General features: G+C 47.2%; 1 protein-coding gene across 2 annotated transcripts in view; it reads right to left on the bottom strand.

The window, feature by feature from the left end:
* The window catches only part of LOC127004768 (2-(hydroxymethyl)glutarate dehydrogenase-like), a 108925-nt gene extending 81862 nt beyond the window's left edge, over positions 1–27063 (bottom strand). For both annotated transcript variants that reach the window (XM_050872877.1, XM_050872876.1), the window contains exon 1: positions 26879–27063. In XM_050872877.1, coding sequence (XP_050728834.1) covers positions 26879–26999 — 121 coding nt within the window. In that variant the 5' untranslated portion in view covers positions 27000–27063. The remainder of the gene's footprint in view (positions 1–26878) is intronic.
* Between the last annotated feature and the right edge of the window lie 616 nt (positions 27064–27679).

Genomic DNA, 27679 nt, shown 5'->3' on the forward strand with positions numbered 1-27679 from the left:
ATCGTACTCAGAGCATAGTATTTACCGGTTTCTGACGCCTAACTATTGCCAAGAAACATCAGGATCTAACTCTTTTAACGATAACTATAAATTGGTTTCGTTATTGGAGCCCAGAAGACAGTTTTGGGGCAGAAAGTCGAGAAATACAAGCGGCTGAGTACGACAATCTGGCAACAATCTGTGGCCGAGGCAGCAGCGTACGCCATTTTGCGGGTGTCAGATACCACAAATAGCATATTTTTACTGCGCCAAGCAGGTGATGTCACTTATTGTGACATCGTGAGCTTTCATATTTATCTATTTGTGTATATTTCATGGTGGCAAAACTTACATTACTTGTTTCATTTTTACTAGTGACACGAATTTGTGACTTTTTCACAATAGAATTTCACTCAATTAAGTGAATCAGACCCCACAGAAATATTACCAGGGTGTGTATGAACGAATACAAAGAAAGCATATACTTTGATTTAACTCTAGGATGTCTCGTGGAGCATTGATATATAAAAGCAATATCTGCATAGGCTACTCTTTAACCCGGTTCCGCCTTTGGCTGCACCAAAAAGTCACTCTGCCAAGTTTGTACCGCACATTTGGTGATGTTAGGTGCGCCTATTATGGGGAGGTTGTAAATGGTCGACCTGAAAAAAATCTTTTTATTTTTTATTTTTGGCTTATAAAATTCTGTCGTTTTTCCTCTTTCTTTTGGTATATGTATGAATCTGATGAAAAAATAATAAATAAGTGTTATGCAACATGCAATGAAATGCATTGCAACGTCCTGCAATGAGTTTCTGCCACAGAGTTATATACCTAGAGCACGCGCTCCCGTGTTGTGGGGTTGGCGGCGGGTGAGGCAAGCTACCCTGGTGCGGCAGCCATCTTGGGGAGCCCACTTTCCCTCACTCTGTGGTGGTGGTTTTGATGGTGGTGGTGGTGAAGGTGCTGATGGTGGTGGTGGTGGTGAAGGTGCTGATGGTGGTGGTGGTGGTGATGATGGTGGTGGTGGTGGGGTTGGTGGTGGTGGTGATGGTGATAGTGGTGATGGTGGTGGTGATGGTGGTGGTTAAGGTGATGGTGGTGATGATGATGATGGTGGTGGTGGTAGTGGTGATGGTGGTGATGTTTGTGGTGATGGTGGTGATGTTTGTGGTGGTGGTGGTGATGGTGGTGGTGGTGATGGTGGTGGTGGTGGTGATGGTGGTGATGGTGGTGGTGATGGTGATGATGGTGGTGGTGTTGGTGGTGGTGGTGATGATGGTGGCGATGATGGTGGTGATGGTGGTGGTTGTGATGGTGGTGGTGGTGATGGTGGTGGTTGTGATGGTGGTGGTGATGATGGTGGTGGTGGTACGTGATGGTGGTGGTGGTGGTGGTGGTGGTACGTGATGGTGGTGGTGGTGATGATCGATGGTGATGGTGGTGGTACGTGATAGTGGTGGTGGTGGTGGTGGTCTTGGTGATGGTGGTTTTCATAAAACTTGAGTTATGTCATGTCACGTCAGTCCGTCTCTCTCTCTCTTCAAATTAATATCAACTAGAGTAGAAATGCAACGTTTTGGAGTCTTCTGATTAATGTAAAATCACTTAGGTTTAAGGACAGACCACCATGTCTGGACCATGGGGTCTGTGTGGTCTGATTTTCTATGTAAATCTATGTAAAAAATCTCTCTCTCTCTCTCTCTCTCTCTCTCTCTCTCTCTCTCTCTCTCTCTCTCTCATCACCACCACCACCAACACCAACACCATCACCACCGCCACCAACAACACCACCACCATCACCACCTACCACTTACCTCCACTTTGAAGTGGGCGGCTGGAGCACAGAGTTAGCTGGACTGGGCTCCCAAAGATGGCGGCCGAGGTACTTCCGGTTGCCGCACCCGAGTGTCTGGCTCGCGCGCTCTAGGTATATAACTCTGTGGTTTCTGCGCGGCGCTACGGGCTGCAGGCGATGTTTTCACCTCTCTTTAATTTTAGGATTTTTTTTTTTTTGGTCTGTCATGAAACTCTTCGGTTCTCTCGCACCACTAGCTATGTAAATGAGAAATGTTTAGCACTCGCTAATATATTTTTCGTATATATCCGTAAAAATATATTTATATCATAATTTTCTTCATAAATCCAACAAAAAACTCCATGTATCCGCATCATATATCTTTTGCATTATATTTTATTGATTTTACATAGTAGAACACTGGTTTTTACTTTAAAATATGGCGAAATGTAATGAAATTCGAGTACCTGATTTGTGACCCCGTACGAACCACTTGACCTTTGGGTAAACACAGCAGCCTGTGTACACAACCAATGAAAGTAAGTAAAGGAAACCATGTCTGCTTTTTTCTTTATATCCTGATGTATATATTCTGTGGATTTCAAGTTCCTAGCTGGAACCAACCCCTCTCTCTCAAAGCTCAGCTTTGCCACAGCCACTCTGGCCTCGTTAAGGGGGTGTCTTTTGTCGGTATGTGGATCAGTATCCGCCACCTGCAACCCAGAAGCTGGAAGCTCCCCACTCGGAGGGTCCGACATGTATACAATTGCCCAAAGTGCTTAGCCCAATGAACCCTATGCCCATCTATGTCCGTCACTAGGCAGCATTCTGCTGTTCAGATAGCGCCCACCTGAGAGGGGGGCTCGGAGAATAGCGTTTCCAGGGCTCATTCAGCACACACACAGCTCTCCTAGACAGAGTGGAGCCTAAGGCTCTTCGCCTCATCAACTTCCCTCCCATTCTATCTCAAAAATTCCTCCGCCATGGTACATCTCTTTCTGTCTTTTAGCGATATCTTCATGCCAACTGGTCTTCTGAACTTGCTAACTGCATGTACCCACCCCTTACGCGTCCCTGCTGCACTCGACCTTCTACTCTATCTTATCCCTATACTGTCCAAATCCCTTATGGAAGAGTTGACCAGCATCTCCATTCTTTCTTCCCCTTCATTGGTAAACTCTGGAACAGCCTTCCTTCCTCTGTATTTCTTCCTGCCTATGACTTGACCTCTATCAAGAAAAGAGTATCGAGACACCTCTCCATCCGAAATCGACCTCTCTTTTAACCACTTTTTACTACGCTCTTTTATGGGAGTAGCGATTAGCGGGCTTTTTTTCCTTACCTTTTTTCTGCCCTTGAGCAGTTTTCTTTACTGTAAAAAAAAGGGTGGAAGCCTTTTGCATTGAAATGGCCATCGACGTTCTCAGCAAGACTTCCGACATGCCTCTCCTTGTCTTTCCTTAGGGGAATTCTAGTCCTACGTGACAGAGCCCTATATTGATTCCGATTCCATCATGCCTGGCAGCGCGACTCTCCTGAAGTTTCTCCAGCGCTGCCTCCGAGGCAAAACCACTCCTACATTTAGGGCGCTCTCCAATGTTTTCCTTTTCAGTTTGAAGAGTTTTCTATCTAAAGGTATCCCACAGTTATAAGGGATCCTAAAGGGAGCTGAGCACATCGAACCGATTTGAGACGTCACTGCATACTCATAATCGTATGCTTAATATTGCAGACTCGTAAATATGGAAAACAGTATTGGTGAATCTAGAGATTCTTCTTGACCTAATATGGAACTTGAGTGTTTCGACAACAAGCATCTGATCAGTTGCAAAGAACACAGCACTCAGGAAATCCCTGCAGTTAAGAACGATCATTCAAGGAGTACTACTTACAAGGAGATGGTCAATCTGATTTGCTATCCCTCCGGCATCGTTATACCAAGTGCAGTGGAGCAGCTCTGGTCTGTCGTACGAAGAATCTGTAATTCTCAATCTCCTAGATCTTGCAAAATTCAGGAGGAGAGCGCTGTTGGTCTTCCTGGTACTAGAACATATGGGGACCAACACATACCTCGTAGTCAACATTGTCAGTGCCAATAGAAGTATGGAAGTCGTCTAAGATAATGAGTGTTGCCCGAGGGGGACACTGGTCTAATACGGAGTCGAGTTTGGTTGAGAACACCTATTTCCTTCAGTTTCACACTTCTCGGTAGAAGCGCACACTTCAAATTGAAACATGAAGCCCAGTTTGTGTTTCAGCCTCACTCGCATTATACGCTCATCAACCAAAGTAACCTCAGTTACAAATGGTTGCAGTTCGCTGGAGGGTGCCTATAGGTACCTCCTTAGGCCATGCATCATTTCTCATGCCGAACCAGTAGTAGGGGCACCCCCTACTACTGATCTTGCCACTGCCAGGCCTTCTTGTCTCAAAGTGTCCCACTAAAGCCCCCTTCACACTGTGCCGACTGTGGGCCACGACAACCCACGCCTCTAGGGTACATGAAGTCTTGGGTCGCACGTGTCCTGAAAGAGTTCTAGAAACGGTCGCCGGATGCTGAGCGGACGTCGGGAGGGGAGTGCGGGGTCATGAGAGCTAGCGCGAAAAAGTATTCCATGCTAAACTTCCACAAGAGTCGGCAAGGCTCTGGAACGTTATTTCCGGTTGAGGTCTGCGGGAGGTTGAGTCGGTCGGACAGTCGTCAAGACTGTCTTCGACAGTCTTGGCTTGTCCTGAAACAGTCGTGAAGACTGTCGGGGGCATTTTTTAAATGTTGACCGTTTCCTGTCAGCACAGTCGTCGGTACCGACTACTTAAGACTAATGGGGGACTGTCGTGACGAGTCTCCCTCTAATGAAGGACGTTCATGACGACTGTCGGCTCAGAAATATTGTCTAATACACTGTCGGGCTGTTGGCGGGATACTGACTGCCGGCAAGTTGGCAGCATGTCCCAAGACTAAATGTTCTTAGACGGCGACCGTTCGCTAACCACTTGGCAGAGTGTCGCCAGCTAATTTTCTCACTGGATGTGGAGTCCTTTTCCTCCATTTCGGCCATCAGTTTATCAAAATGCCATAATGCTTCCTGCGAAGCAGCCAGGGTTGAGCCCACATGCGTAGCTTCAGGCTTTTCCTCTCGCTCATTCTTCTATGGGCCTCAACTACCTTCGCTGAGCTCATCAAGAGATTTATATTTTCATTTTTCAATCGCAAGCACAGCTACAACTTTTGGGCATGGTTACGTTTTAATGGCATAAATTTGGGAGCCCTCACAGCATGCAAGCACTCCTTTTGCCTCTCCCTGGGGTTGAATGACAAAGCGAAATTCGCGGCCTCATTATTTTATACCCCATGACACATGAAAAGGAGAGCGCTGGGGAGATGTCTGCGACTAAAATATCCTTTTAAAATTTGGGTTGGCATCAGCGACAGTTGGCAAGGCTGCCGCCCCAACAATCGGGAAGACCTTCGGGAAGACCGTCGGCCAACTAACCTTGGCAACTGTCGGCCAGCTGTTCGGCCAACCAGTTCACAGACAGTCGCCGAAAATCGGCGACCGTCTGCGACTGTCGGCCAATCAGTCGGCAGAGTCGTGGTTGTCATAGACATGGCGCCATTTAAAAAAATGGCCGTTGAGAATTATTTTGAGATTTTGAGACTAATTTCCAGCATGTCGCCGACATGCTGGCAACCAGTTGACCGAATGTCCCAAACAGATGACGACTGTCGACTCGACAATCATACTAGATGACACCAAGACAACAAAAAAATATACCCCCATTCTTGGAGCGTGGGATCCGACTTGTCAAATCCAAAAGTCGCTGGGTTGTCGAGCTCATTTAATAGGTCGGGTAGTCGGTCATTTTCCGAGTCTCAGGACGTTCCAAGAGCCAACACACAAAGCCCTCCGAAGGTTAATTTCGTGCCTGGTTTTACGGGTGGGCGTCGCTTCTGCGACCCCACTGCCACCGCTAAAACAAACTCCGTCCGTCGGGATGCAGGGATACCACAGGCTTTACCCTGTATCCATCATTGATGACTGGCTCGCCTGTTCTGAATTGTTGACCAAGATATTGGAAACGAGAAGCCTTCATCTTCACAAGGCTTTACTCAGCAAGAACCAACGCTGTATTTACATCCTGAGGCTGGAATAATGTGAACTGTATAAGAGTGAACCGACTCTCCTAAAATAGTGCAGCAGATATGTGCAAAGATTGTGAGTTTGATGATGAAAGCATAGAATTTGGTTCACATTTATTACATAGCACTAGGAAGATTTTGGGATATAGGGACATTGCATATTCCTCCTGGGGCCAAAATGGCGACTATTTTACAAAATGGCTGCCATCGGGTATTACAAAACACATGATACTGTAAGTTCTACTCTCGAGCACACTGTCCGCCGCAGTGGCATAGTGCCGTGCACTGTAGGACAGCCTTCCTACACTTGCATTGTCCTCTGCATCCCTTCTTGCAGCCGCATCTGAGGAGTTGCCGGCATGCTTACGTTGCCTCCGGGAGGGTTGTCCAGCAGACGTCCCACCCAGTGTCACTCTTCACCCATCCCCATTCGCTAGGGGATGGTAGCTCTGCATCAGCAACCATCATCTGGCCCCAACAGTAGCCAGCTTGGTAGGCAGTTCTCTTGATGTGCTGTCTGAGAGCTTCTCGAGTTGGCAGGAGAGCATCTATTGCTCGACCGTTCTGGGTGAAGAGCTGCTTACGTGCATCGTTGACATGCTCGTGGCTGCTGGTGCGATCATACAGAAGTACGACGAAACGTTCCAAGGTGTCCAGGCTGTCATCTACGATTGAGGGGTTTGGTGTAGCGCCCAAGGCACCGAAGGTAGCAGTAACCTCATCATAGACCTTCCACGTCTCCCATGCAGTCTTTTTGCTCCTGCCTTCAAAACTTGACACAGTATCACACCCAGTGAAGGCATGAAATGAAGGTAATCCTTGACACTTGTCAGGCCCCAATGCCTTGGCCATCTCGTGAGTTGCTAAGAACCTAAAGTTCTTACCGGTACCGAAAGCAACCAACAGCTCATCTATGTCGAGGCGTTCGGCTGCTGCCACCGCAAGGACTACGACATCCGTGTTAACTGTGCGAATCGACACCTTTGTGTAGCCCTGCTTCACAGTATCTTCTAGGTGGAGCAGCATCCTGGTATCTGCTTCTTCATGTGTACATGGAACAAGACCAGCGATGTTTCTGGCATGCGTACAGACCACGTCTTTGTGTAGAGTGCTTGTGACTTGTTTCTCTGTCTCTAGAGCAGCTAGTCTCGTCGCTAGGAAGGAGAACAGCTCCACCTTGTTCTCGTTGATCCGTAGGAAGGCCTGCCAGTTTCCTGGTATGGAACTAGATGGCTCGACTCGTCTCCGGATGTCTCTACCTCTCTTTGTCCGAGTGTCAGCCTTCAAACTGTCTGGCAGGTATTCATCCCAGACGACATCCACTCTGATTGCATGCTGAAGCTGAGATGTGATGTACGGCAAGAAAATCTGTGTTGCATAGACAGAGAAGGTCTTCGCACCACCAGGTGCCAGTATGTTGGTGATAGCTGCTCCATCAAGGGTAATGACTTCAACGTGAGGGCTGGCAACATTCTCTTGTGGAGAGATCATATCTTCGAAGCATCCCACGAGGTCAGACTTTTTGCCCAGTCTCATTTTGCCCATCTGTGACAGGGCAGGGGGACAGGTCTGGTTCTCATGAGCAAAGAAGTCGTCGAGATCTCCATCACGCATCTGGGATGCAATGAACAACCGGGAGAATAGGGAGTAGTCATTTTTGAGCGACGACAGCTGAAGCTGGGGTCTTGATTTTTCTCTGACTGGAGAACGGCTGAAGAAAGGAAGGTTATTTCTCCTGATTGGGTCGTGATGGGCTTCGCCTGGTTCACAAGCCGCTCATTGACATGCGTGTGGTACTGCTCCTGCCCCAGCTTCTCGATCTGGCGCACAGTGTTGATGACTGTTGGGTCTGCCAGGTCCCTGCTGTCTACAGTGTCTAGTACAAGCTCATTGCTGTCACCACAGAAGGGGTTCCCCATCTCTCTCATGACACCGGGGAGTTATTTCACATCTTGAGCAAACGCCAGCTGTGCATGCTTTGTCTGCTCATGGTGCCTGGAATCAGTCTTCTTTGTTCTCGTCTCTGCTGCGGCTTGGAGCTCTGCAACCACTCTTGCCATCTCAGGACCGGAGACCATCCAGCGCCGCAATGCTGCAGGATTCCCTGTCAGGCCGACTGCTCCGCCGTCGCCTTTCATTGATGCGTTATTCTGCTCATGTGCCTGATCGATGGCCAAAGCAGAGAATGCATGTGTTGTCTTCTTCACTGTGAAGTTTCCAGCTATGAACTCTGCGAACACATCTGGATGCTTGTCTTTGAGTGCCATCATGTCACGCAAGTGAACTGGAATCCACCTTGCGTAATTTGTGTGCTCCAGGGCAAAGAACCAGCTGTAATACATATGTCAGTGGCGGCCATTTTTTAAATGGTCGCCACTGCTACCATGAGGCAAATATGAGATGTCCCCATATCCAGAAATATTCCTAAGGTAATGTCCTAACTGTGTGCCAAATGCTATGCTTTCATCATCAAACCCACAATTTTGTCCAAATATGTCACATATCTGCTTTACTAAAATAGATAACCCACAAAACGATTTGGTCATAAATTCGGGGTGTCAAACCTATATAATGAAGTCGAGTCATCGAACCTAATCATGAAGGATGTCTCAAAGCATTAACAGTTGCTTCACCCCTTCCTCCCCTACTAACAAAAGAAGGCGCATTAACAGTTGCTTCACCCCTTCCTCCCCCACTAACAAAAGAAGGCAATAAGTATACTTGGCATAGAGAAAATGAACTTTTACAATAACAACATTAACATATCAGTAATATGTTAGCCTATTATATAGGTTTCCTCTAGTGGACCGACGAAGAGAGGCAAGCTTGTTAATCTTGTGGTCTGAATAGGGTTAGCTTTGTGCTTGTATGGGAAAAAGAGGACTGTTAACATCCTTGGTGGGTGACCAGGAGGCGTGCCACGTGGAGGTGTGCCACGTGCCCATATAGCCACGACAACATTAACTTGGAATGAATTCTTGGGAATAGCCATTTGTTCAGCAATATCTGGATGCATGCAGCTGGATATACTACGAAAGTCAACAAAAGCCTTCACCTAAACATTATTTACCCATATTGGAGCAGTAGCACAATGAGGAGGGTTAGCAGCAGCCAAGGAATTGTTTGAAGCTGTAGCAGCAGCCCTCGGGTCTAGGTTGATTGAAGTACCATCGTAATCGCAGTCAGACCCAGTTGCAGCTCCTTTAGGTGCGATGCTGAAATTCCCAGTCGCAACAATGGCCAGAACAGCAGTCGTTGCACTGGTGTAGTCACTCTTACGTCTGACAGCATCCCTCGAAGATTTACAAAGGCTGGCGAAGTGGTCCTTCCTCCCACACCTGTAGCACATGTCAAGAGGAGCGGAGCTGGACAACAGGAACGTGGATGGCTGGTTTTGTCGCTAAAGTAACAAGCAGTCTTGCTTGTTAACTATGAAGCAGCGGCAGTAGCGTCAGCATTCTCACTAACTCTGGAGCTTCAGGATCCGCAGTTGAAGCTCTAGCATCGGAGCAGTGGGGAAGCTAACGGAAGCAAGTTGGGTGTCGTCAGTGGCGGATCTAGAAAATCATTTGGGGGGGGCACTTTTTTTTTAATATATCAGTGACAGGCTGACAGCCGTAACAAAATTTTCAATTAGATCACCGTTGGTCAGTTCACGGTGAATGTGTAATTTTACAAGCCCATTCAATCTCTCCTCACCCATAGTTGACCGTCTGTATGATTTTATATGTTTAAGTGTAGAAAAACTTCGTTCAGTTGTAGCAATTGAAATGGGCAAAGTGGTGTAAATTAGTAATAATATTTTTGTAACAGGATAATTTTGTGAGCACTGCTCATATGTATCAAGTACAGTATTTGGCATGAAGCTTTTAGGTACAGAAGACCAACGTGATCTCCACATTCTGAATTCAGTGACATAATCATGTAAATCATCCAGGCCCAGAATTGGATCATTTAAGAGGTAGTCTTTGACTCTTTGTACAACAATAGCGACCAGCCGCAGCTCTCTGAGCCTCTCTCTCCCCCTACCAGTACCCGTCCGATACGCGTACTAGGCAAGTCAGCGAGGAGAAACTCGCAGAGCGTGAATAAACTGTAGTGTAGATAATTGTTCTGGGGGAGTAATTCACCTTTTTTTTTCTTTTTAGCTTTTAAACATGTTAACGCGAACTAGTAGATAAACATTCATTTATGAATTTTAATAATAATAATAATAATAATAATAATAATAATAATAATAATAATAATAATAATAATAATAATAATAATAATAATAATAATAACAATAATTATTATTATTATTATTATTATTATTATTATTATTATTATTATTATCAATTCCGTTATTAAAAATTATAATATTTTATTTTTTGCGGGGGGGGGGCACGTGACCAGGTGCCCCCCCTTGGATCCGCCACTGGGTGTCGTGACAGCTGAGAGTTTATCAGAAGATACAAGAGCCACATACACTTCCGCGTCCTGCTGAGCTGAATCCATCTGTTTTGCTTCGGGTAGAATGAGTTTGCCTCCTCCAAAAGCCTCTGTCAAATCATTGGTGAAAGGAGTCCAGATACGAACACATCACCGATGGCTTCATATGTGTTGGCACTCACGGTTTGGAAGAGGCAATCCTTGGACAACAACCTCAAGGCGTGCAGGCTCTGATTCATCAACTTGCTGGTGAGCTGCTTCCGAAATGCAAATAGGTGTCTCGCGAAGATCATGTTAGTATTTAGGTCTCACATATAGTCTTGCGTACAGTGATGATTTCATCGTAACTCTTGCAATCGGAGATGTGAGCATAGATAGAAGGTGAAATATGTAATTGATCAATAGTTTCAGTTTATTTGGTACAGGGTCACCAATTAATGAATCGAGGAACTTATTGAAGGTACAAAACCAGTGATTCCATTCACAAAGAGTGGTGTCCTGTGAGCCATCAATGCGATCGGGTCTGCGTAGCTTCTCCATTGCCTCTTTAGTCCACACGACGATAGAGATCTTGCTGAGTAAATTGTTGAGCAGGGTATTGGAAACGAGGAGCCTTCGTTTTCACAAAGCTTTACTCAGCAAGAACCAACGCTGTCTTCACATCCCGAGGTTTGAACAGTGTGGACTGAAGGAGTGAACTGACTCTCCTAAAATTCATAACACACAATAATTTGGTCATAGACTCGGGGCATCGAGACTGTACACGAATTTAGTGTCGAGTCATCGAATTTAAGCATGAAACATGACTTGAAGCATTTACAGTTGCAGGGAGTAGGCAATTAGGCAGCTGCCGAATTGGGTGTAAGCCACTCCCAGTGAGATATATACGGCAGGCGAAGGGGTGTTGCAAGCCTATCAAAGACCCTCCCGTTTTTCACTTTTCGTTTCTCTATTTTCAGCGAGCTTTCTAAAGACAGTTTCTCTTACTTTCCACACTACACCACATACACGCAACACTCACACCACCTCCGCAAAATTTATTCTAATTCATAATGGCGTGCATCATGCTTCGGAGTCCTCACCTGAGGGGGGGGGGGGGGCATAAATGCCCCCTGATCAGACTCCATTTCTGGCCCCCGACCCAAGACGTGTCTTGATAACTCTTCAAACATTTTCTTCATCAACCTCTGAAACATTCACTGCTTTGCACTAATTTCCATCCTCTGGAACACCATCTCTCCTCTAAAGGTCACTTTCACTTCTTCACCAAAACCCAGGTTTCTGAGGTTGCTGACAATAAGTAATATCTACTCTGTTTCCTCCTACTATCTATTGTAATTTACAATCCAAAGTTGGATGTTGCGTTTACGTACGCAACGACATCACTTGTTCCCGTGCCCACGACCTTGAATTTTCCATCATCTAGCTATGACTTCACTGTATTTCTATTACTAAATACGTATGTTTATCTTTCACCTAACTCTACCAACTATGTTCAGTTCTTTGACCAATTGAACTCTAAAGTGGAGCACATCTTGACCCACTCTCCCTCTGAAATCTCCATCTTAGATTTCAATGTTCATCACCAGCTTTGGTTTTCATCTCTTTCACTGACCAGCCTGGTGAACAAGCCTGCAACTTTACTATCCTCAACGATCTACAGCAGTTGGTTCAGCACCCTACACGTATTCCCGACCGCCTTGGAGACACGCCCAATATATTACTAGATCTCTTCCTAACTTCTAACCTTTCGGTTTATTCTGTTAAACTGTTCTCTCTGTTGGGCTCCTCCGATTAAAACCTTATTTCCTCATTTTGTCCTATCGCTCCTGTACAGCCTCTGGACCCACCGAAGAGGCGATGTTAATGGCATTTTATTTCAGTTCGGTGGGCGACCTGTGGATGTACTTTTCTGATTTCCCGTGGAATGATTTGTTATGCCGGACGTATTACTTGGGTTCCGTGTCGCCGTCACAAGACTCCGTGGGAGGGAGATATGTAAACACTTTGCACAACTTCTGTAGTTTAATATTCTTCCTTAGTAGTACACTTCACTCTTGACTCTTCACTGGCCACTAGCTTACTATGACTGGGACTGTCTCCTCTCGCCCTCTTCTCCTATATATATCCAGAACAGTACAGTCTAGAACGTTACAGTATATTTTAGATCATACAAGAATATGTAGCAAAAATATGTGCGAGTTGGCAACACTTCCCGCCTGGCGCCTGACCGCTAGCCCCGCGAGGCGCGGGCGGGGCCTTGCTCCCCGTCCCCCTGCTCGCTCCTCCCGGACCCTTCTAGAGGCCCATAGACGCCGGGGTAAGCTTCCAGCACAACACTATCCCCCCCTCTTAATTGTGATCGTCCCGATCACACACTTAACTATATACAAACACAAGAGAATTAATCAAAAACATAATAATCGTCGTATCGCTGTGGACGCCTGCGTTGTCTCTGCCTTCTGTTCGCTGCCTCCTGCGCGTCTGTCTCCTGGTGCGCCTCGTCGTCGTCCGCTTCTTGGGGTGTCCCTGGAACATCTGCCGAAGCCGGGAAGTTATATCCCTCGGCTGAAAGGTCCAGAAGACCTATGTCGTCGTCGACCTCCTCTCGGTCCTGGACGTCCCTTGCGTTTTCGTCGGCTGCTGGGTGTCTGTAGTTGTTCCAGGTGTAGTTCCCCGGACCGTGGTACCTCCATAGCCGATTGACGTGGATAACTTTCGGCTTGGTCCTTTCCGTTCTCCGGATTCGGTAAGTCACGTCAGAGAGGCGTTCTAGCACGGTATAAGGGCCTTCCTAGGGGCTCTGTAACTTCGGAGACTGTCCTTTCTTCCTCTGCGGGTTGTAAAGCCAGACTTGGTCTCCTTCCTTGAAGTCAACGTGGCTTGCCCTCATATTGTAACCGCGCTTCGTGGCCTCCCCGGAGAACTTCAAGGCACCACGGACTTGAGGGTGCACCTCTTCCAGCCGCTCCTCTAGCTGACGGGCAAAACTGGAGGCGTCCCTTGGAAGGCTTTCCCCATGAGGCCTTCCTGTCAGTAGGTCCACCGGCAATCGCAGCTCACGTCCAAACATCAGCTTTGCCGGTGAATACCCCGTAGTCTCGTGGGCGGCAGACCTGTAGGCCATGAGGAGCGCAGGCAGCTTCTGATCCCATGAAGACTGATCATTGTTGCACTGCTTGGCCAACTCCTGGCCCAACGTCCAATTAAACCTCTCCACCATTCCATCTGACTGTGGGTGCAGAGGGGTGGTCCGGGTCTTCTTGATACCCAGAAGCTTGCAGCACTCAGCAAGGACTGTTGGCTCAAAATTCCTTCCCAGGTCGGAATGGTGCTCGTTAGGCACACCGAAGCGACAGAAGAACTCCTCCACCAATTCCTTAGCGATGGTAGTGGCTTCCTGCTCAGGGATGGCGTAGGCTTCCGGCCACTTGGTGAAGTAATCCATTGTGACCCAGATGTACCTATTTCCGTTCGTCGTGAGAGGCAAGGGTCCTGCTATATCCACTGCCACCCGTTCCATGGGGGCTCCAACCTAGTATAGTTGCAATGGGGTACGGTGACGCTTCTTGGGGCCCTTCTTTGCACTGCACACCTCACACGCGTGACTCCATTCTTCCACGTCCTTCCTCATGCCAACCCAGTAGAACCTTTGGCGCAGGCGACTCAGTGTCTTCTTTACCCCAAGGTGTCCGTTGGTGATGCTGTCGTGCATTTCTTTCAAGACGCCTTCCCGGGACTTCAGAGGTAGCACCGTGGACCAGTAGTGGTCAAGACCATCATGAGAGACCCAGAGTCGCTGCAACACCCCGTTGTCCTTCCGAAGAGTATCCCACTGAGTCCAGTAATTCTTGGTGGTAGGGCTTTCTCTCGAGATTACTTCCCACCCAGGTCGCGTTGACGACTGACTCAGCCACTCCATAATTGGTCTCAGATCTCGGTCCTCCCGCCGCAGTTTTCCCAAGTCTTCCCATGGCACCTCCGCTGTCTGTTCCACTGTAGTGCGGCGGCACATATTCTGGACGCTTTCCCTCTGGAGGCAATGTTGACACTCAGGTAGGCAGGGGCGCCGGCTCAAGCTGTCCGCGTTACTGTGTGTTAGCCCAGATCGGTGCACAATAGTGTAGTGATGCTGCTCTAGTTCACCTATCCAACGACCAAGCTGGTCCTCAGGGTTTTTCAGTGATTTCAGCCACCGCAATGCAGCGTGATCCGTGCGGATGGTGAAAGTTGCACCGTACAGGTAAGCATGGAAAAAGTCAAGGCTCTTGACTACTGCCAGGAGTTCTTTCCGGGTCACGCAATAGTTTTTCTCGGCCGGGGTGAGCTTCTTGCTGAAGTAGGGCACAACCCGTTCCATGTCGGCACATGCCTGGGACAGCACTCCACCAATCCCCTAATCACTGGCATCACAATCCAGTATAAAAAGCTTAGAGGGGTCTGGGTAGGTGAGTACGGACGAGCTGATGAGTGGAGTGGAGTGGATTGACTTGGTGATATCCAGACTTCATATCTAGTGTTGAAAACCACTTGGAGCCCACCAAAGCGTCGAGCGTGTCGTCGATCCGTGGGAGTGGGTATGAATCCTTGATCGTTGAGGGCTCGGTAGTCCACGCAGCACCTGAGGGAACCGTCCTTTTTCCTGACGAGCACTACAGCAGACGCCCACGGGCTGCTGGACCGCTCGATTAACTCTTGTTGCCGGAGATCACCCATCACCTCATCCATCTCCTTGCGACGGGCTGGTGCCATCCTTCGAGGAGCTTGCTTCACTGGGTGGTGGCTACCTATGTCGATGTGGTGCTCTACCAGGTCCGTACACCCCAAGTCCAGGTCTCCTGTGGAAAACACATCTGCATTCCTCACGAGAAGTTCCCTGAGCTGTTCCACTTGGGGCTCCTCTAGACACTTGGAGCTCCTGTCAAACAGGTCGCGCAGGTAGTCGGGCAGCTCCTCCTGGGGCTTCGTCAGGGTTCTCCTGCAGACACAGGTTCTCGGTTTCTGGTCGATCTCTTGGCACAACCCCACCATGGTCCCTTGTTTTATTTTCTTTGGGCTGAAGGAGACATTGGCCACGACGACAGGCACTTCCGCTGCAGTAGGGTCTGCCAAAGTACTGCCTACAATCATCCCGTTTTCTACCGGGCATCAACTTCCACTCTCTACCACACACAGACTAGCCGGGGGGACACACGTAATTTGACAGGGTAACAGCATCTCTGACCTCGGAGGAATAATGATGGTGCGCTTGACCGTCACTGGCAGGCCCTCCTTGTGCACAGTCGTCAGTGGCACCCTCCTTCCTCCTACAGTCAGCTGCTTAGCGCGAAAGTCCAGCTCGCACCTGTGGGAGACAAGATAATCCATACCTAGGATGCAGGGGTCGTCCATTTCAGGCACGTACACAGAGAGGGACTCTTCCTTTCCTCCGAGGTCAAACTTCACGTCCACTGGGCCTCTGAGCTCTGCATAGTGTCCAGTGACTCCGAACAGTCGATGCGACGTCTTAGGAAGCCGACGATGACTCACCACATCAGGCCGCACCAATGTGCGTTCCGAGCCTGTGTCGACGACCACAGGCCACAACACTCCGTCAACCTTGCCCTCCACTTGGCAGCTCGTCATGGTGGTTCTTCTGCACATTGATATCTTCGGGGCATGTACAGGACAGACTGGTCGTTGCCCCCGTGAACCAGTCCTCCTTAGTTTTCCGAGTGGTGGTCCCTCGCCGAGGGCACATTTTTCCGACACTCATTCTTCAAGTGCCCCTTTTCTCCACAGGTCCAGCACTTGGGTCCTTCTCTGGGCTTCATCCTAGCGCCACCTTCATATTCCTTCTTCCTCTTATATCATTCGTTCTCCTTGTGCCCAACCTTCTCGCAGTACCAGCACGTTCCTTGGAACCTGTCTGTGTCGCTGACAGCGCCCTTTCATGCCCTAAAGCCAGAAGTCGAGTCGTCCCTGAAGCTTGACAAGCTAGAGCTAACAAAGGACTCAAACTCCATGGCACGTGCCAGAGCTTCCTGCATTGATGTTGGCTTAGCTTGGTTCACTTGTATCTTCAGCTGAGGGCTGTCCAGGGCATCGATGAATTGATCACGCAGCAAAACCGTCAGGAGGTCAGGGGAGGCACCTGGGTATGCCTTGTGCGCCATGCTCTCAAGGTCCTGAGCGAGTTCCTGAAGACTCGCCGCGCCTCCTGTTGCGTGTTCTGAACCTAACCCTGAAGAGCTCGTTCTGGTGCTTGGTCCCATATCGCTGCTCCAGCGCCTGTGCCAGCCCGCTGTAGCTGCCCTTTGTCGCATTGTCGAGCTGAGCAAGGACCTCTAGCGCCGCCCCTTTCAGGCTAGTGGCCAGCTGAACGGCGCACTCTTGGTCATCCCATCGATTCCGAGCTGCCAACAGCTCAAACTGAGCGCGGTAAGCCTCCAAGGAGACCTTGCCACCAAATTCCTGAGGCTTCTTTCTAACAGGCGACCCCAGCAGACTCATGGGGCTGGCGGAACTTCTCGCGGGGGTAAACTCAGGCGTAACAGGGCTCAAACTACCCCGGACTTGCGTAGGAGAAGCATCTTGGGTACAACTAGCCCCTGCAGGCACTGGCTGTCCGTTTCCAGCCAAGCAGTCTTTAAGGGCCTTCACTCTGTCATTTACTTCTAATATTTCTTTGTGTGTCGTCTCCCGTACTACCTCCATCTCTTGTTGGAGATTTGTGTGTTCTTTCTCCACTTCTATCAGGCGTTGTCCCAAGTTCGTGGTCACATCAGTCATTTCTCTTCGCACTGTCTCACTTTCATCTTGTACTGCTTTTAGCTGTAGCTGTAATCCTGTGAAGCGATCTTCTAGCTGTTCTTTGAGTTCCTGGAGTGTTCCTTCTTGTTGTTGATGTGCTCTTTCTTGTTGTTGCTGTGCTCTCTCTTGTTGTTGCTGTGCTCTCTCTTGCTGTTCTTTGAGTTCGTGGAGTGCTCTTTCTTGTTTCTCCCCCTGTAGTCTCAAGGCTTCCAAAAGTTCAATCAACATGTCGTCCCTCTGGGCAGCTTGGGAACGAGTCTCCATGGCGAAAAAACAAATGGCTACACTCCTGACACCAATGTTATGCCGGACGTATTACTTGGGTTCCGTGTCGCCGTCACAAGACTCCGTGAGAGGGAGATATGTAAACACTTTGCACAACTTCTGTTGTTTAATATTCTACCTTAGTAGTAGGTACACTTCACTCTTGACTCTTCACTGGCCACTAGCTTACTATGACTGGGACTGACTCCTCTCGCCCTCTTCTCCTATATATATCCAGAACAGTACAGTCTAGATTCTAGAACGTTACAGTATATTTTAGATCATACAAGAACATGTAGCAAAAATATGTGCGAGTTGGCAACACTTCCCGTCTGGCGCCTGGCCGCTAGCCCCGTGAGGCGCGGGCAGGGCCTTGCTTCCCGCCCCCCTGCTCGCTCCTCCCGGAGCCTTCTAGAGGTCCATAGACGCCGGGGGAAGCTTCCAGCACAACAGACTACTGCTTCCAGGGGAGAGACTCCTTTGTGTGCGCCTAGCGCATTACTTGAGTGACTGTCTCTGGAATGGAAGTTCACATTCCACGTTCTTTCTCTACCCCTAATACTAAAAACCCTTGGTTCAATCACGCTTGTTTTCGTGCTATCAGAGATAGAGAGGCAGCTCACAAAAGGTTCCTGAGCCTTCGCATTCCTGCTAATCATGATTTTTATATTTCTGCCAAGGATCGTGGTAAATCAATTCTTCGATTACCCAAAAACTCCGTCAACAACAGCAAATGTAAAAAAAATTGCTTACTCTAATTCTTCCAGAGACTTCTGGCACCTAGTCAAAAATATTTCTAACAATTTTACTTCTTCATTGTTCCCACCTCTGCTTAGTTCTGATGGGAGGACAGCTGTCACATCTGTTTGTAAGATTGAACTCTTCGCTCATACATTCTCTAAAAACTCCACTCTGGACAATTCAGGGCGTATTCCTTCCACACTGTGCGTGTTATTAAAATTCTTAAGAGTGATGTTTTACATGCCCTCTCTAGCCTCAATCCTGAAGGCTTATGGACCTGATGGAGTGCCTCCTATTGTCCTTAAAAACTGTGCTTCCGTGCTGACACCCTGCCTGGTCAAGCTCTGTCGTTTCTGGCTTGCAACATCTACCTTTTCTTCCTGCTGAAAGTACGCCTTCATACAGCCTGAGCCTAAGAAGGGTAACCGTTGTAATCCCTCAATAGCTTTACTTTCCTGTTCTTCTAAAGCTTTTGAATCAATCCTTAACTAGAAAATTCTCAACCATCTATCAACTTATGACCTTCTAAACCATGCCAGCATGGGTTCCGCAAGAGATCTTCTACTGGTGATCTTGCTTTCCCAACTGAATCCTGGTCATCCTCTCTTAGCCGTTTCGGTGAAACTTTTGCTGTTGCCTTAGACGTCTTGAAAGCTTTTGACAGAGTCTGGCACAAATCTTTGCTTTCTAAGCTACCGTCATACGGATTCTATCTCTCTGTACTTTTATGTTCAGTTTTCTTTCGGGCCGATTTATCTCTGCTGTGGTAGACGGTCACTGTTCTGCCCCTAAACATATCAACAATAGTGTCCCGCGGGGCTCTGTTCTATACCCCAATCTCTGTTGTTCATTGCTTTCTTCGTTTCAAATCAAACTGTCCTATCCACTACTTCGCTAATGATTTTGATCTGCATTACTCAATATCTTTTGACAGAAATCCCTCCCCACATGAATTACAAGGCCTTAGGCCGGACACTGCAGAACGCTTAACCCCAGACCTTGCTATCATTTCTGATTGTGGCAATAGAAACTTAGTGTCTCTCAATATCTCAAAAACTCATTTTCTTCACATGTCAACTCGACGCAATCTTCCAAACGCCTATCTCGACAACAAACATCTGCCTTCTTGTCCTACAATAAACATTCTCGGTCTCCACGTAACTCAAAATCTTAACTAAAGACTTTGTATCTCCTCTCTCGTTAAGTCAGCTTCCTCGAGGTTATGGGTTCTGTATCATTTACGTCAGTTCTTTTCTCCATTTCAGATGCTGTACATATATAGGGGCCTTGTCCGCCCTTGTACGGAGGATACATCTTATGTGTGTGGGTGGGTGTGGGTGTGGGGGGGGGGGGAAGAGGGGCTCCACACACAGCTCTACTAGATAAAGTGGACCCAGACCTTCGGGCGGTGACTTTCGCGAAGCTGCTGTGCGAACATGACATGCACTAATCACACGAGGATGCTACGTTTGATGGGCATTGGGCAATCTTGGTCTCAGGGACCGTATACCTACTTTCAAGTAGATATAAATGTAGATTAATTTCTGTCAGTCATATTATGTTTTAGTATAGTTATTCTTACACCGAAAACAAAAATGCATTTACATTAAATTCACACCTCACCCTTCCTCCCTCCCTCCCTCACCTCACCTATAGATGAATGAGATGAATTTGAGAGTTGCTCAGTTGGTACAAATACGGCTGGAGATTTAAATGTAATAGTTAACAGTTTTAAAGACAGAGAAAGCAGAAGGTGAATGAATCACAAGTGCTCACGAGTAGTATTGTGGAGCGACAACATTGGATTGCAAAACTTAATCAGAACAGACCTCTATGTACCGTTGGCTGCTATGTTCCAGCGGGTGCTATGTACCACTGGTGGCTACTATATACCATCCATGGCTGTTATGCACCGCGGCTGCTGTGTACCATCAGCGGCTGCTATGCACCATCAGCAGCTGCTATATATCATAAACCAAATAGGCTATATAGGCCTAATGTCTTTTGTTTGTAAGAACAAACAATGATGCCGAAGGGTGGCATCATGCTATAAAAAGGGTTGCCAAAACCAATTCCATTCTTCACGAAGAGGCTAAGAGATTCCTATGATAGTGAAATTAGTTACCCACAGGAAGATGTATTGATACCAGCGGAAACATGCTATCCCAAAACAGGTTAAGCTACATGACCTGTGAGCGAAATATGAGGGAAACTCAGTAACGACTTACGCCGGTTCTTTAATTAACCAGTGTGCTGAACTGATGGATCATACAGAGGACTAAGCAATATATGCTCAATCGTATTGATTTTTTTATAGATAAACTTTCTTTATAACATGCAACTGTATTTCATGCTAATATTCATATAAAATAATATTGGATGCTGTGGTAATAAGACTGATGAAAAAAATACATTCTTGATTTTATCTAATGAAGGCTGATGAAAAAAATTAATTCTTATTTGATTTTATCTCCCTATTTGGTAGTTGGTATATAACAACCCTACAATAGTACATATAAGCCAGAGCAGCGGTACAAAGCAGCCAGTACATAGCAGCTGACGGTACATAGCAGCTAGAATTCCTCGGGAAGGTTGAGGACACTTCACTCCTCATCCAATTAGACCTGCCCCCAGGATGGTGAAGTATGAACGGGAGATATGGGACATTTGACGTCACACCCAGTCTCCGCGCGCTGCCTTGAGCTAACCTGGTCCTTTCTAGACCTTGGTGTTGCCCATTTATTTCTTATGTGGATTCGCAACCAACTGCTGAAGTTGCAGAGACCTTTGCAGTCCGGGTTCGTGGCTGATGGGTCGACAGTTAAAACTTGGCGAACTGGAGGAGCGCCCACGTGAGTAATGACAGGGGATGCTGGCAGCTTGTATCCATCTCAAGAATGCATTTGATTCAATGCATCGCTAGGAGCTCTAGGATATGTTGCGACTCCGTAAGTACCATTGTCCTATATTGATTGGCCTCTACTTTGGGACAAAGAGTGCTGTAATGTGTGTGTGTGTGTGTGTGTGTGTGTGTGTGTGTGTGTGTGTGTGTGTGGGTGGGTGGGTGGGTGGGGGGGTGGAGGGGGGAGGAGGGGGGAGGGGGCCCATGTCTAGGTTCTTTCCCGTGAAAACGGGAGTGAGGCAGCGTTGTGTCCTTACCCCATCACTTTTCAACACTTGGACGGACTAGGCATTAAACACAATTGTGCATCAGTCACTGATGAGGATTTGTCGGCATTAGGAAGGTCACTGCTCTTGTTTTTTGCCGATGATGCAGTAATCCTTACGGAGTCACTGGAGGTTCTGGTGATGGCTCTCGAAGCACTGCACTGAGCTGCACTGCACAGGTGTTTGGAGGCCTACCATATGAAGTAGTAAAGTCTCGTCATGTATGTAGCGAGGACATTGATATTGTGGAAATTTCACATACATTGGCAGCGCGGAGTGCAGAACAAAGGAGAGTTTCATCAAGACGTCTTACAGCAGATAGACTAGTCTTACGGCGTTATGGGTTCGTTCAGTGCAAATATATTTGTGCAGAAAAAAATCCTACTTTTTCAAGTTACTTCTGCCTCCTGTCTTATTATATGGATCTGGAACATGAACGCTGAAAAGGGACATGAAGAGGCGGATAGATGTCATTGGTAATAAGTACCTACGCAGATTCAAGGGGTATCGCTGGAATGACTGTCAAACCAGCGACTGCTCTGTGAGTCTGATTCGAGGCCTGTTACCTGCATAGTCAGTGAACGCACACTCCGGCTATACGGACATGCGGCTCGTTACCCAGAAGCCGACCGGACTCACCGGTTGGTTCTGTAAAAGACAAGAGACATGCCTCCGTGATGCAGTGGTTAACGTTCCTAATTGCGAATGCGCGTGCCCAGGTTCGAAATCCTGGCCCTTGTAGTCGGCGTGTAGTTCACCCAGCTGTTCATCCTTCTTTCGGAGTGGTCGATAGGGAAGCCTGGGAAAGGTAAACTGTGGTGAGCTGGATATCACACCGCCCCTGTGTCCCGAGGTAAGGTTCTTACCCACCACAGGCTCATGGGCCAATGCGTGGAGATGAGCACCGAGGCTACGCGTAGTAATGCTGCAATAGTGTATGCCCAGAGCATTTCTTCACCAATCACGAGTTGAGGAAGCCAAGGGGAGCCCATGGAGTTCGGTGCTTGATCAAGTCGATAGATCTTGGTATTAATTTCCTTAGGATGGGAATGGGTCCTGCTCGGAGACTTGCTCGGAGGAATCCCCGGGTTTGGCATCTTTGGGCATTGGAGCCAACGCGCCCCCGGGGTGTGCCCCTATATACCCCCTATTGACTGACTGATTGATTGATTGATTGAGTGACTGAGTGATTCATCAACAAGGTATTTTCTCTCGTGAGGGTCAAGTCAACCTCTACTCTGTTCCCTCCTACTATCTCTATCCTAAATTTCAATCTAAAGCTGGATGTTGCGCCTACGTGCGCAAGGTCAAATTCGGGAGGAGAGGTGTCCTGATACCCTCCTCTTGAAAGAGTTCAAGTCGTAGGCAGGAGGAAATACAGATGAAGGAAGATTGTTCCAGAATTTACCAGCGTGAGGGATGAAAGAGTGAAGATGCTGGTTAACTCTTGCATAAGGGGTTTGGACAGTATAGGGATGAGCATGAGTAGAAAGTCGTGTGCAGCGGGGCCGCGGGAGGGGGGGAGGCATGCAGTTAGCAAGTTCAGAAGAGCAGTCAGCGTGGAAATATCGATAGAAGATAGAAAGAGAGGCAACATCGCGGCGGAATTTAAGAGGTAGAAGACTATCAGTAGGAGGAGGAGAGCTGATGAGACGAAGAGCCTTAGCCTCCACTCTGTCCAGAAGAGTTGTGTGGGTGGAGCCCCCCCCCACACGTGAGATGCATACTCCATACGAGGGCGGACAAGGCCCCTGTATATGGATAGCAACTGCGCGGAGAAGAACTGGCGGAGACGATACAGAACGCCCAACCTCGAGGAAGCTGATTTAGCGAGAGAGGAGATATGAAGTTTCCAGTTGAGATTTTGAGTTAAGGATAGACCGAGGATGTTTAGTGTTGAAGACGGTGACAGCTGAGTGTTGTCGAAGAATAGGAGATAGGTGTTTGGAAGATTGCGTCGAGTTGATAGGTGGAGAAATTGAGTTTTTGAGGCATTGAAGGACACAGGGTTCTTTCTGCCCCAATCGGAAATGATAGCAAGGTCTGAGGTTAAGCGTTCTACAGCCTCCAGTCGGGAGTCGTGTACTTCCTGTTGTGATGGTTTTCTATTGAAAGAAGTTGAATAATGCAGAGTGGAGTCGTCAGCGTAGGAGTGGACAGGACAGTTTGTTATGGAAAGAAGATCATTGATGAATAACAGGAAGAGAGTGGGAGATAGGACAGAGCCCTGTGGAACGCCACTGTTGATAGGTTTAGGGGAAGAGCAGCGACCGTCTACCACCGCAGAGATAGAACGGCCGGAAAGGAAACTGGAGATAAAGGAACAGAGAGAGGGATAGAATCCGAAAGAGGGCAGTTTAGAAAGCAAAGACTGGTGCCAGACTCTATCGAAGGCTTTCGATATGTCTAGCGTAACAGAGAAAGTTTCACCGAAACGGCTAAGAGAAGATGACCAAGAGTCAGTTAAGAGAGCAAGAAGATCGCCAGTAGAACGCCTCTTGCGGAATCCATACTGGCGGTCAGATAGAAGGTTAGAAGTGGAGAGGTGCTTTTGAATCTTCCTGTTAAGGATCGATTCAAAAGCTTTAGATAGACAGGAAAGTAAAGCTATAGGGCGGTAGTTTGAGGGATTGGAGCGGAGGCTGATGTAAATCAGTAAAGAATTATGAATAGACAACTTCACCGCTCTGGTCCGTCGTGTGTAACAAAAAAGAAAAAAAAACGTAGGAAACTCAAGAATGAGTTGTGAGAATGTGAGCTTTTTGGAAAGAACTATTGTGAAACAAGATAAGAAAATAAAGTCTTGCAACACAACTTTCTGTAAAAATAGAGCAAGGAAGAAGCTGGAAAGCATGCATGTTTAAATTCAGTTCGAGAGGTGTCTTGATACCCTCTTCTTAAAAAGTCCTAAATCATAGGAAGTGAGAAATGCAGTAGATGTGAGTTTCCTCCGGACCTTAACATTGAAAAAATAAATTCAATAAGGATCTAGTTAGCGCATTCCAAAGGAAGTTATATTAGGGGATTATTAAGTAAAAGGGGATATGCAACGAGACTCCCGTGAACTGAAGGCTTGCAGTCAGCAAGTTCAGAGGAGTAGGTGGCATGCCACAGTAATGAAAGATAGCTAAAAAGGCAATATTGAAGTGCAGTTAGAGCAGTAGATGGCAGTAAGAGAGGGCAGTTGACGGGACAAAAAGCTTTTGATTATACTCTATTTAGCAGTGCTCGTGTTTGTACTTTTTCTATTCCTATTCATCCCCTTCATCGGCTGTGCCTGTAAGCAGGCGAGTTACATGCGATAGGATTCAGAACTGCGCATGCCCGAGGAAGCCGCGTCTCGTGATTGGAACAGCGTTGCCCCGCCCCTCCCCATTAGCTGGCAAATGTAAACCATAGCATGCTTGAGGCTTCGGCAAGGAGAAAATAAAGTGAACGTAATGAATTACATCTTCAACACTACCTTAAGCATCTCCCCCTGGCCTTTACTCCTATATACACTCAAAAGGGCATCTCTTACCTGAATGAGATGCTCTCTTACTTGGTAGGGTCACTATACCGATCCAGTCCGACCGATTAGGGCAGGACTTGGGATGGGGGCGATACGCTCTCACCCCACAGCTGAGTGTGCAGAGAGGGAAGTAAATCAAGTGTAGTTGTTGATGGCAGGGTGTTATGCTGAAAAATAGGAGTGCTTTGTGAATGAGCCCAGTATTGTGGTGCAGTCAAAAATATCTTGAGGGAGCCTGTTCCAGTAATGTATGGTGCGACGAAAGAATGATTGCTTGTATGTGTTAATGTTGGTGTGGTATGTGAGTGCAAGTCATAGGTAGGAAAAAATATAGACAAAGGAAGACTAGCTGTTTCAGAGTTGACCAGCAAAAGGCATGAAAGAGTGAAGATACTGGTTAACTCTTGCATAAAGGATTGGGCAGAAAAGGCAGGCTGTACGTAGGCATACTTCCAGCAGGAAGGAAAAGTAGATGTTGAAAGGCAGAGACGAAAGTGTTTGACCAGGCAGGGTGTCGGCATGGAAGCACAGTTTTTGAGGACGATAGGAGGAGCTAAATTGAGTCCGTAAGCATACTGAGGGTTGAGGCCAGGGAGAGCATAGAAAACATCACTTAAGAATTTTAATACTATGCATAGTAGAGTTAGGTAATTAGGTGATGAGCAAGTAATGTTAAATTTAAGGAGGTAATAGGGAATATGGAGATTAAAGTAGCCTCCTCATTTTCCATTGACAATAAAGACGCAACGTGAAGTGCATCACATGTATCTATTGTAAAAAAAAATCAACATAAAGAAGCTAACAAAACTTAATCTAACTTAATCTAATCTAGCATAACTATAACCCAACCTAACCTAACCTGACCCCTAAACTGCCAAAATACGATGCTCTATTCGGACTGGATCGGTGGTGGCCGTGTGTAGCTATATAGGAGTCAGGGGGAGCTGCTTAAGGTAGTGTTGAAGATGTAACACATTACGCACACTTTATTTTCTCCTTGCATGCTATTGTTTACATTTGCCAGCTGATGGTGAGGGGCGGGGTCAGGGCCGAGAGAATACAGGGTCCGCGCAAGGAGCCACCAAAAACTCCACCGGGCCGCGCAGGTCGTGACGTCACAGGGTGCGTGCAGGGAAGAGTCCGAGGTGGCTGCCGCCAGTCTGGGTTCAACCGTGGCGGGGTGTGCGCCACTGTCATGTAAAGCATGACAGTAAGACAACAAAGAAAAACAAAGGAAGATCCTGATTGGTCAGGATGAAAAGTTATGAGGACATAAGAATACTGATGAATTGTCTGTGAACTGTAATAGTATGCACTGATGTTGCTCCTAACATATTATTATGCCTTTTCCGAAGTATGCACCAGTGTTTTGTTACTTTTGATAGTGGTATCATTAAATATCAACTGACAGCATATTCTCATAATATATACTGTAAAAAAGTATCAAGGTCATCAATAAGAATTTTATTACTTACAATATTAGTGTGGTAATATGCTGCTGCTTAGAGAGAAGCCATAGAGGAAGGGGGTGGGAAAGAGCCACCCACCAACACATAAGCCTCAAAGTCGTCAGCAAGAACTGGATTACATACAATATTAGTGTGGTATTATGCTGCAGGTGAGAGAGAGAGATACCAGCCTGAGGGAGGGAAGGGGTGGGGAGAGCCACCCGCAATACATAAGCCTCAAAGTCAGTCAGAATTGGATTACATACAATATTAGTGTGGTAATATGCAGGTGAGAGAGAGAAGCCTGAGAGAGGGGTAGGGAGGAGAGCCAGAGAGAGAGAGAGAGAGAGCGAGAGAGTGAAGACGGAGAGAGGGGAGGGGAGGGGGGAACCCGCACTCTGTGACGTCACAGCTCTAGCCCCGCCCTCATCGGCTTAAGGTGCGCGTGCGTGGACCCTGTATTCTCTCGGCCCTGGGGCGGGGTAACGCTGCTCCAATCACGGAGATGTGGCTTCCTCGCGCATGCGCAGCTCTGACTCCTTTCGCTTGTAACTTGCCTGCTCACAGACGCTTCCCCCTTGATCACTGGCGTCGGCTAAGCTTACCAACGTTGCCGCAGCCCACAATGCCCACTGTCGTGTCCTTAGTGACCGTTGTGATGCTCCGTAAGGATTCCTTCACCCTCACCAACGTCTTCACCGCTTTCACCAATCTTCCCGTCAGCATGACTCCGGTTCGTGTGGTAGCCTACTGGGTTATGGTGCCTTCTGTGGGTGCAAGAAATAAATGAAAACGAAAAGAAGCTTCTGATGGTTCGTGGTGAAGTAATCAAAGGCAACACCAGTGTGTTTATGTCTTCAAGCAAGCCTGAATCTTGGGTCTACAAATGTCGTTACACTTTCAAATATCTTCCAAAATTGTAGTATAATGACTTGATTTTGACAGTACTCAAAAATAATAAGGCTGTCGATAACATTTACTTGGCATCCATTATAGTTAAATTGGGGAGCTTCTAAATATCTCTCGAACTGTAGGCTTCCAATGCATGTTGTATGTATTGTTATTATTTTTAGCCCAAAGACTTTACACTTGCCAAAGTTGAAGGGCATTTACTACCTTTTAGAGACCAATGAATAATCCGGTCGAGTTTTTTTGAATGATTTTGCAATCAGTCGCCGAGAGCCCCAACTGGCCCATACGACCCACTTATGTTTTATAACCAAATTTAGAATGGTGGATTATAGGCCTGTGACACACACACACACACACACACACACACACACACACACACACACACACACACATGTATACATACATACATACATATATATATATATATATATATATATATATATATATATATATATATATATATATATATATATATATATATATATATATATATA

The sequence above is a fragment of the Eriocheir sinensis genome, chromosome 29 (assembly GCF_024679095.1).
Source record: "Eriocheir sinensis breed Jianghai 21 chromosome 29, ASM2467909v1, whole genome shotgun sequence".
Lineage (NCBI taxonomy): Eukaryota > Metazoa > Arthropoda > Malacostraca > Decapoda > Varunidae > Eriocheir > Eriocheir sinensis.